Raw genomic sequence first — 11,140 nt, 5'->3', positions numbered from 1 at the left:
ACAAATTCCTATTGTTATCCTTTACATTATTATTATTATTGTTGTTTCCCGGTCATTTTTGAGGGGTTAACATGCATAAAAACTCTTGAAATGTTTGCATGGAGTTCAGGTCTGGCGAAAATGCGATAATGACATAGTTCCTGGACCTGTGCGTTGCTCAAGCGCTGTATAGTGCCCACAAGGTGAAAACAGAGGCAAAATTAAGTTCCACCAAGTTTCCCGAAACTTGGTGGGAAGATGTTATAGACCAAGATGAACAAAAAAGTTGACCTTAACCATGGCCTCAACTCAACAGGAAGTCGGCTATTTTGAATTTTGGCGTCCATTTTTGGCGATTTGCACCCTACGTAAATGCCTGAGACACATCAAAGGCGAAAATTTGTCAAAAGGTTTTGTGGATTCAAAAGTGAGGTCAGGGAACACCTGCACTCCCTGACATGCATGGGGGACAATGTTTAATACTTTTCAGATTTGGACAAAAGCACTTAGTTACAGGACCTTTTCTGTCCCTTTTTATGGTTAAAATAAGCACAAAACAAACTCCAGGCAGACAGTTTGAGGCTTAGGTTTTAAAGGGTTAAATCTAAATAAACTTAATAAGCAAAAAAAGACTGGAGTGCCATTAAATACGCCTAAGAACAGTGTGGTTGGGGGATTAAGAGACTTTGCAGGCACGTGCACGGGTAGTTATCCTACTTTGAGATGACCACTTCACAGGATGAGTTCAGAGAGACACAAGAGTAGGAGGGGACACTAAGGTCAGCGGACGGACAGCTGAGAGACACACAGAGCAGAGAGGGGGACACCTGCGGTTCACACACAGAGAAAGAGCTCCTCGGTCAGTGTTGAGACATCATGGCACAGCAGGTCAGCGGATCTCCGTTCCTCAAACCTTTCTTCCTGAAGACGCCGGTTAGAGTGGTCAGTCCTCTGCAGCAGAGGCGACACACGCTGCCCGCCAGTGAGTTCAGGAACCTGACGCCGCAGGACGCCATCAGTGTGTTTGAGATCGAGAGAGAGGGTGAGTTCACGTCCTGCACGTTCAACTTTACAATGATTTTCTATTTTCAATGTAGTCAATACTCACCAAATAATATACACAAAAAAAGTACAAAAATTGCACTTGATTAAGTTAATTCAAACTGAAGTTATTTCTTTCCATATAATTTGCTAACTTAATTTTCAGCATTTTTTTCAAAAATCGTTTGACATGAAAAAAATAATAATATACACTGATAAAAAAAATAAACATAGACAGACTTAAAATTACATAAATTGCACTTGAATAAATGAATTTAATCTAAATTTAGCAGGTTATATGGACAAAATTACTTCTTCATTTTACATTTACACTTTTTTCAGTTCAAGTTAAAGTAATTTTGTATAACCTGCTGAATTTAGTTTAAATTAACTTAATTTATTCAAGTGAAATGTATGTATTTTTAAGTTTTTATGAGTGTATATTATTACTTTTTCATGTCAAACATTACTTTTTTTGTATAATCTACACTAAAAAAAGAAAATAGTTCAATAGTTAACACCAAAATGTTTTGTCCCCCTCAGCTTTTGTCTCCGTCTCTGGAGAGTGTCCACTCACGCTGGATGAGGTGCTGAACTTCTTGAGTCAGTGTCCGGAGCTTTCTCTGGGATGGTTCGAGGAGGGACAACTGGTCGCCTTCGTCATCGGCTCCGGCTGGGACAAGGATCGTCTCTCACAGGTACAATTACACAGATAATTATGACTTTTATACCTTTATGTTCTGCTCTGTAATATCTGCATTTTAAAATGCCAGAGGGTCGGGGGGGTGCTGTGCCAATCTCAGCTACATCGGGCGATAGGCGGGGTACACCCTGGACAGTTCGCCAGTCCATCGCAGGGCCACACACAGATAGAGACAAACAACCATTCACTCTCACACTCACTCCTATGGTCAATTTGGAGTGTCCAATTTACCTATCCCCACATTGCATGTTTTTGGACTGTGGGAGGAAGCCGGAGTACCCGGAGAGAACCCACGCAGAACATGCAAACTCCATGCAGAAAGGCCCTTGTTCCAACCGGGGCTCGAACCCGGGTCTTCTCGCTGCAAGGCGAGAGTGCTAACCACTACACCACCGTGTGGCCCGAAAAAAAGAATTCAATCTATTAAATTATGTATTAAAATGACTATATCGGACCGATATTAGTTTGATACTCAAGGTTGTGATATCGGACAGGGAAAAAAAAATGGTATGGAGCCGTCCCGAGTTTACTACAGTTTACCTGGGTTTTATATAAATGACCGTATTTAATTTACTTTATTTATAAACTTTTATTTATTTTGAAATTTAACATCTTCATATTGGCTTTTATTTGTTCGTTTTTGGTATGAGCTCAGTGCAGCTTAATGTATTCTCATTTTTATTAATTATTTTGGTTAAACCTTTTTCTCTTCATTATTTTATTTTATTCTGTTTCTGTGTCTTAATCTGGAAATATATAGAAATTAGTATTATAATTTTTTTTTGACTTTTTATAGTCTCTTATAGTTGTATTCTGTTTTTTTATTTGGAAAGCTTGAAAAGTTCTATATAGACATAGAAATGTATTTGCTTCAGTTTATTTTTTAGTGAGGAGACCATAACTTGGTGTCACTATGTTTTTCAGCCTAATTTAGAAAGTAATTGCACATGATTTAATACCATTTATCTGCGTTTTTAATAAATACATACATTTATTTCAATTAGCTATTTTCTTTTTTTCTATATAAGACATTAGTTTTCTCATGTGTTCATATTTTCTTAAAAACTGCTCTGTAAACATAATAATATTTCTGTTATACTCTCTCCTGCAGGAGGCCATGACTCAGCATGTCCCCGACGCCAACGCCGTGCACATCCATGTGCTGTCGGTGCACCGTCACTGTCGCCAGCAGGGCAAAGGCTCCATCGTGCTGTGGCGTTACCTGCAGTACCTGCGCTGTTTGCCCGGCGCGCGGCGAGCGCTGCTCATCTGCGAGGACTTCCTGGTGCCGTTCTACCTCAAGGCCGGCTTCAAGGAGAAAGGCTCGTCGGCCATCTCCGTCTCCAACATGTGTTTCCAGGAGATGGAGTACACGCTGGGTGGGCAGGCGTACGCCCGGCGGAACAGCGGCTGCTAGTCACACACTCTCATCTCCCACCGCCGCTTCCCCTAAATTCACCCGTTCACTCACCACTTAAAATGGACTCATGGACAGAATTTAGCACCGTGGACTTTGAAAGGAGTGAGGGCTGTGTGTGTGTGTGTGTGTGAGGATTCACTAATTCATGCTTTGCTGTCATTAATCAGATTATTATCCTTTTGTCACCCTGTAGCATATCGGTACAAAGAGGTGTGACCAACGGACGCAGATGATTAACCTACAACCAGTCAGAGCAATTATCTGGACACCAAACAACAGAAAAGAAAACGTGTCGAGTCGTGGTGTCTGACGACTTTTATTCTTTTACTGTTCTTCAACTCGCTCTTTGGCTTTTGACTTCCCTTGAATGCATTTTATATAATATTTTTCTACTGCGTTGTTTAGAGTTACAGTGAACGCATTTAAACAGCATATTTTAAAGTGGAATGGATTGAGTAAAACATGCTGTTTAATATGTAGCAGCTCTAAACGAGGCACTTACTAGAAAATATTGTACGAATATTGCACTAAAAGGTATAGTCCCCGTTATTTGAAGTATGAGAAAATTTACTTGACAAATGACACAGTTCAGGTACGGCACGTTACAGCTCAACTCTACGTGGTTTGATATGATTTTCCACTATTTAGTACCTCCTCGACGTTGGCGTAGTCATCACTAAACTGCCGCGGCTTCGTTTTATATGCGACACATACGTGACTAGTGACTTGTAAAGCAGTTGTTTTCGATGCAACTGAATCATTAGAATCAGTTCATTTGAAAAGATTCGCTCACAGAGTTGTTCAGTACTTCCTCCGTGACTAAATACACCAGACTCCTCTGTTTGCTAAATGTTGGAGATTAACGCAAGTTAGGATTTTTTTTTTTTTTTTTTTTTAATTGATCTACAGTTCAACATCGCTCACTTTGATGCACGCTCATGACTCTTCCAGTGACGACGCTCTCTGGCCAATCAGTGGCCGGCAGTCTGTTGACGTCACATTTTATTTTGGTATCGGCTCAGTTCGCTTGGAACGTCGCCAGAGCAGGTACTAAAAAAAACCCACCAGGTACCAGGTTCCATTTTGTTTTAATGGAAAAGCAAAAAAAACTGTGCCATGCTGGGACTGTGTAGTGGAAAAGCATCAAAAGAGTGAGTGAACAGGGACAGAAATTGTTCTTAGTGACCAAAAGAAGGAGAAAAAATTAACCAATTTCTAATCGCAAGCTATTTTTAGAATCCTGAAGAAAGTTTTGAGGAAAGACAGAAAGGAAGGAGAAAAAAAAGGGGGTTGGACCAGAAAATCTCCTGCATCCTTTCAAACTTTGAATGGTTATTACACAATTAATCGATTACTAATGATCTACTATTAATCGGTTTTAGTGTTTGTTTGTTTTTTTCAATAATTGAAACACGTTTTATATATTATTCAGTTTTTCTTTGCTCCATATGACAAAGAAATCATTAAAACTGAATTGTTTTTGTTTTTTGTGGACAAAAACAAGTACTACTTTACTTTATTTAAAGGAAAGTTCTATTTTGTTATTTTGCTGACTAAAATGTAAGTGAATGAATATGTTATTTTATCATATGTTGAATAAAAAGCTGCTCTATCCCTTTAAATCTTAAGTTGTCTGGTATGTACATGATATAAATGTCAGTGTATACAGAAAGATCTATAGACAGGAAACTCTTTGTTGCTTCGTTTGAATAAAAAACAGTTTTCAGTCAGAGGAAAGTCACAGACATTTTTATTTTATGGACTTTTTCTTTTCTCTTTGTTTGTTTTTTCACTGTTGTTTTCAGTTACACATGTGAGTAAGAACTGGTAGCTAAAACGATACCGTTGCACAGGAACAATCATCACTTCACAGAGAGAAGCAATAAAACAAATAAGAGGGAAGAGTAGGAGGAAAAAAACAACAAAAACAAACATTCGAGTGTTCAGCATACTGTAACAAAAATATGGCAGTAGTTGGTACATTTTTCAACAAGGCACCAAAGGTAATATCTGATATTATTTTGTCCCTGCTTCAGTGTGAGGTTGCCTGAATAATAATAAAAATAATAATAATAATAATCATAATCATAATAATAAAACCTATGTGTGGTGTGTAATAAAAAAACACAATTCCTTCTTGGTACCAGCGCTGGTTTGTCTTATTCCTGCATCCTCAAGTGTAAAGGGGGTCGATACTGAGGTTCACGAGTGCCATGCCTTTGTTTCACTGGACAGTGAAGGTGTGACGTGATTAAAAGAGTGGCATATTCATACTGACAGAGTAAAAAATAAAGAAAAGAAATAAACACAAGCATATTGTCATAGTTCACAGACAGGGGGCGACAGTTCCCGGCCACACAGGAGGACAGTTTTTTTTTTTTTTTTTTGACCTGTTGACCTTCCTGTTTGAGCTTGCCGCGTCCACGACCTCAGTGCAGGTGAGCATTGAGATCGTACTTCTCGCAGAACTTGTCCGTGAAGGGGATGCACGTGAGCAGCTCGCACCACTCGCATTTGATGGGGTAGATGTAGAAGAGCACCACGAGGCCCGAGAAGAGGCCGACGAACACCAGCAGGAAGACGATGATTTGGCAACGCTTGCGGTACAAGTCCATGCGGCCGAAGCTGATGTAGGGCAGGAACGCGAAGGACAGAAAGAAGCCAGAGATGAAGCCGCAGATGTGTGCAAAGTTGTCGATCCACGGCAGTAGGCCGAAGGCGAAGAGGAAGAGCACCACGCACAGCAGCTTGATGAAGGCCCTCCATGGCAGCGCCAAGATCTGCCAGCTCTGAAACAACTCCACGAAGAGACATGCCAAGATCCCAAACTGAGAGCCAGCAGGACCCACCTGAGAAGCAGAGAGACAGAGGACAGAGTCAGTGTCTGTCTGTGTCAGTCAGTCATATATGATGTCTTTATAATGATGAAATAATGAAATAAGGGGGCAAACACAAGATAATGTATGAGTCTGCAAAAGTCTGTGTATGTATATACATATATATATTTATATGTATATATATATGTATATATTTATATATATATATATTATATTTTATATTTTGACAAAAAAGTCATAGTATATTATGTCGTCCAAAATGTGACAAAAAAGTCATAGTATAGTATGTCGTCCAAAATGTGGCAAAAAAGTCATGGTATAGTATGTCGTTCAAATTTTGACAAAAAAGTCATAGTATAGTATGTCGTCCAAAATGTGACAAAAAAGTCATAGTTTAGTATGTCGTCCAAATTTTGACAAAAAAGTCATAGTGTAGTATGTCGTCCGAAATGTGACAGAAAAGTCATAGTATAGTATGTTGTCCAAATTTGATCAAAAAAGTCATAGTATAGTATGTCGTCCAAAATGTGACAAAAAAGTCATAGTATATAGTATGTCGTCCAAATTTTATCAAAAAAGTCATAGTGTAGTATGTCGTCCAAAATGTGACACAAAAGTCATAGTAAAGTATGTCGTCCAAAATGTGACAGAAAAGTCATAGTATAGTATGTCGTCCAAAATGTGACAAAAAAGTCATAGTATATAGTATGTCGTCCAAATTTTATCAAAAAAGTCATAGTGTAGTATGTCGTCCAAAATGTGACACAAAAGTCATAGTAAAGTATGTCGTCCAAAATGTGACAGAAAAGTCATAGTATAGTATGTCGTCCAAAATGTGACAAAAAGTCATAGTTTAGTATGTCGTCCAAAATGTGACAAGAAGTCATGGTATAGTATGTTGTCCAAATTTTGACAAAAAAGACATAGTATAGTATGTCGTCCAAAATGTGACAAAAAAGTCATAGTATAGTATGTCGTCCAAAATATGACAAAAAAGTCATAGTATAGTATGTCGTCCAAATTTTGACAAAAAAGTCATAGTATAGTATGTCGTCCAAATTTTGACAAATAAGTCATAGTGTAGTATGTCGTCCAAAATGTGACACAAAAGTTATAGTATAGTATGTCGTCCAAAATGTGACAGAAAAGTCATAGTAGTATGTCCTCCAAATTTGATCAAAAAAGTCATAGTATAGTATGTCGTCCAAAATGTGACAAAAAAGTCATAGTATATAGTATATTGTCCAAATTTGATCAAAAAAGTCATAGTATAGTATGTCCTCCAAATTTGATCAAGAAATCATAGTATAGTATGTCGTACAAAATGTGACAAAAAAGTCATGGTATAGTATGTCGTCCAAATTTGATCAAAAAAGTCATAGTATAGTATGTCGTCCAAAATGTGACAAAAAAGTCATAGTATGTAGTATGTCGTCCAAAATGTGACAAAAAAGTCATAGTATAGCATGTCGTCCAAAATGTGACAAAAAAGTCATAGCATAGCATGTCGTCCAAAATGTGAAAAAAAAGTCATAGTATAGTATGTCGTCCAAAATGTGACAAAAAAGTCATAGTATAGTATGTCGTCCAAAATGTGACAAAAAGTCATAGTATAGTATGTCGTCCAAAATGTGACAAGAAGTCATAGTATAGTATGTTGTCCAAATTTTGACAAAAAAGACATAGTATAGTATGTTGTCCAAAATGTGACAAAAAAGACATAGTATAGCATGTCGTCCAAATTTTGACAAAAAGTCATAGTATAGTATGTCGTCCAAAATGTGACAAAAAAGTCATAGTATAGTATGTCCTCCAAATTTGATCAAAAAATCATAGTATAGTATGTCGTCCAAATTTTGACAAAAAAGTCATAGTGTAGTATGTCGTCCAAAATGTGACACAAAAGTCATAGTATAGTATGTCGTCCAAAATGTGACAAAAAAGTCATAGTATGTCGTCCAAATTTTGACAAAAAAGTCATAGTATGTCGTCCAAAATGTGACAAAAAAGTCATAGTATAGTATGTCGCCCAAAATGTGATAAAAAACGGCATGTGGCACAGATAGTGAGCTGCAGTGGCCTGATGGATAAGACATCAACTTTCTGAACCAGGAATTGTGGGTTCAAGTCCCATCTAGGACAGCCCTGTCATACTTTAGTATGTCATCCAGAATGTGACAAAAAAGTCATAGTATAGTATGTTGTCGAAATTTTATCAAAAAAGTCATAGTTTAGTAAGTCGTCCAAAATCTGACCAAAATTTATGTCACATGGGGGTCTTTTCTGTGGGTCTATTTATCCCACTGTATTTTAACGTTGGTGATAATAGTGATAATAATGGTTAGTTTGAGAGCTCAATATCTTCTCAGGTGCTACTTGGTAAGTCTGAAAAGCACTGATATGACCGGTTTATAACTAGGCGTCACCTCAGCTCTGTAGGGCAGGAAAATGGCTGAGGCCAAGTTGCCGGTGATGCCACTGAGGATGTAAATGATGGAGATGCGCAGCCACCCTGCCAACTTCTCCAGGTCCCTCAGGATGGTCATCTGGAACGCCACAGACACCAGGCAGTGAAGGATCCTGAGAGGAGACAAGAAGTGCTGCTGTCACACAAAAATGTCCCCACTACATCTGCCTGCCTGTCTGTACTGTGCTGTATAAGATGTGGGGAGGAAAATCCGCACGTGTCGGGAAGATAATCTGTGTGTGCTGAAGAGGCAAACCCCTGAGAGTAAAGCCGCCTTCGCCCATCAACAAAATCGAAATCCATCCAGTTGAAGATTAATGAGTTTCGTGTGGTGAAGGCACTTTGTTTAATTACCCGGGAGAGAGATAACACAGAGTGGGTGAAGATGAGCGTGAGGTCAGCAGCTCTTTCAGCTGACAGACAGACTGACAGCTCTGACCTTCACCACAGTCCTGCTGCTGTCACTCTCATATAACTGGAATAAAACTGCCTGTGATGCATGTGTTTAAAGCTGCAATGTAAATTTTTGTGAGTTATCAGTCCAATGATCCTATAATTACCTTTCAAGTAAAAGGAAGTAGAATCTGCGCCTTCCACTAGACTTTATCGCCAAGTAGGAAGACAATATTGTTATATTGATGTTGTGTAAACACCTATGCACACAAGACGTGTTTTCCTTACATGTGTCCAATCTACTCAGCATTCACATCGGCTGCAGAATTCAATTCTTTGGATCGTGGTTGATTTTCCCGAGTTCCCGATGTTAAAACGTATATACAGAGTCTATAAGAATGTGCAAGAAGCGTCTTATATCCTTTTTTTCAGCACAACCTATAGGCAATCTGATGAAATTCTAATTAATTTATTTCTCTTTTTCTCTATTCTCTACTATATAAACACACCTGAGCAAAAACTACTCAAAATTTGCAAAAATGTCACAGTTCAAAGTTCACCAGCTCATTTTTTTGAACAAAAATAGAAGAAAAACTGTCCATTTTGTGACTTCTGCACAATTATCGCTACTCATGTTTAAAACAAATAAATGAATGTGATATGAAATGAATCTTAACTTAACAACACATAAGAAGAAGAAAAAACACATTTTACACATTAAAAGCCTGAAGATGTGCCCAGGCTTTTGGACATCCTGGACGCCCCCCAGGATGTTCATATAAGGAGTTGTGTATTATTCCCACCGCACTTTACCACAGATCCGTGCCACTTGAGCACTAAGGGTTAAGGTTATGAAACCATGTTCTCCGTTCTCTGCTGGGATTAACTTCAGATTCACCAGCGACCCTCAAAGGATGAGGGGATGAATCACAGGGCAGAGAGAGAGAGAGAGAGAGAGAGAGAGAGAGAGAGAGAGAGAGAGAGAGAGAGAGAGAGAGAGAGCTCAGCTGCCAAAGTGAAAACAGGAGATTCCGTTATTTTTTTAAATATGCGACTCACCCGGCGTGCAGGAAGAGTGAGAGCCAGAGTCTGTAGAACTGATCTGGGATCTCAGGGTTGAGGAAAGGCAACAGTCCGCACACGTCGTCCATGCAGTGCACCTGAGGAGAGACAGACCAGAGAGTGTCCTTCAGTCTGTCTGACACTCACAACAACAAACCAGCAGGACTAATGATGGGAATCAACAATCTGAACTGATATAATGTCTTTACACCTGTAAAATGCACTGAATTGACTTTAGTTATCACATATTTCCTTTTTTTTGTTGTTGTTGTTTTTTGCCTCAACAAACATGAACTCACTTTTTATTATTAGCTCACATTTCACTTTTTCTGTTTAATCTTACTGGAAATGAAAAATCTAAAATCGATAAGACCTGACAAAGCAGAATCTGAAGCAGGATTGATAAACACTGTAAATGATACACAGCTATAACCAAACAGGTAATATCTCAAATAACATGCATGAAGTGGACAAAACAGCAGGATTTGTAAGAAAATAATAAAATAAAAATATAAAACATCTAATTTGTGTGCAATAATGTGTGATAGACACTCACTTGAGAGCAGAGAGTGGCCTCCTCGTGAAAGTAGCCCTTCATGAAGTCACAATATTCCCGGGAAGTGATTTCACACCTAGAACACGAGCAGCAGTTAGTTAGTGGTCTTGTAAACCCATTGGTTCTCAATCTGGGGTGTGTGTCCCGCCAGTGGTACATAAAGCGGCTTGAATTACTTTATTAAAGAGTTTGAGATTAACTGATTTTTTCTTAGAATTCTGACTTTTTTTCCCCCTCATAATTTTGACAGAATAGTCTGATTTCATTTCACTGTGAAGCATATGTGAGGAAGAGGAGGATGAGCTCAATATTGCCTCAGGTGGTACTAGTTTGAGAAGCACTGATGTACATCGCCACGTTCTCCTCACCTTCCTTTGGTTCCGATGCAGCAGGGTCGGCCTGTGATGGTGCAGTCGATATGAGGCAGGTTAGTGTGGTTCCCTGTGTTGAACCTGGTGCAAATCTAAAAACATCAGAGCAGGAGAAACAACAGTGAATTTCTTCTTCACGTTTGATCTTTAGGTGCGTGTGAACTAGGGGCTGAACAATTCATCAGAATTTTATCAACCACAAAATATTTTATAAAGCCAAAGATTAATTATTGTCTCGATCTATACACGTCTCATTCTACACACTGAAAAGAACATATTTGTCTTTGTTGAGAACATTTTTGAATGAAGAT

General features: G+C 38.6%; 2 protein-coding genes across 5 annotated transcripts in view; one reads left to right on the top strand and one right to left on the bottom strand.

The window, feature by feature from the left end:
* Nucleotides 1-4,782, top strand: aanat2 (arylalkylamine N-acetyltransferase 2). The gene is made up of 3 exons (XM_058653730.1): nt 1-1,021; nt 1,564-1,718; nt 2,835-4,782. The coding sequence occupies exons 1-3, from the start codon at nt 856-858 to the stop codon at nt 3,138-3,140; spliced, it is 627 nt and encodes a 208-aa protein (XP_058509713.1). The 5' UTR covers nt 1-855; the 3' UTR covers nt 3,141-4,782.
* Nucleotides 4,783-4,876: 94 nt separating this feature from the next.
* Nucleotides 4,877-11,140, bottom strand: part of rhbdf1a (rhomboid 5 homolog 1a (Drosophila)) — a 50,413-nt gene continuing 44,149 nt past the window's right edge. For all 4 annotated transcript variants that reach the window (XM_058653725.1, XM_058653728.1, XM_058653729.1 and 1 more), the window contains 5 exons: nt 10,827-10,921; nt 10,459-10,534; nt 9,900-10,000; nt 8,407-8,560; nt 4,877-5,992 (listed from right to left, as the gene is read on the bottom strand). In XM_058653725.1, the coding sequence (XP_058509708.1) occupies nt 5,573-5,992; nt 8,407-8,560; nt 9,900-10,000; nt 10,459-10,534; nt 10,827-10,921 (846 nt within the window). In that variant the 3' untranslated portion in view covers nt 4,877-5,572. The remainder of the gene's footprint in view (nt 5,993-8,406; nt 8,561-9,899; nt 10,001-10,458; nt 10,535-10,826; nt 10,922-11,140) is intronic.

The sequence above is a fragment of the Solea solea genome, chromosome 16 (assembly GCF_958295425.1).
Source record: "Solea solea chromosome 16, fSolSol10.1, whole genome shotgun sequence".
In the NCBI taxonomy this organism is placed as follows: Eukaryota; Metazoa; Chordata; class Actinopteri; order Pleuronectiformes; family Soleidae; genus Solea; species Solea solea.
The sequence above is the reverse complement of the archived record's forward strand: the minus strand, read 5'-3'. Positions and strand labels throughout refer to the sequence as shown.

Coding starts and splice junctions, on each gene's coding strand:
- aanat2 (XM_058653730.1), top strand. CDS start 856: ATGGCACAGCAGGTCAGCGGATCTCCGTTCCTCAAACCTTTCTTCCTG. Junction 1,022..1,563: donor GTTTGAGATCGAGAGAGAGG/GTGAGTTCACGT, acceptor TGTCCCCCTCAG/CTTTTGTCTCCGTCTCTGGA. Junction 1,719..2,834: donor ACAAGGATCGTCTCTCACAG/GTACAATTACAC, acceptor TCTCTCCTGCAG/GAGGCCATGACTCAGCATGT.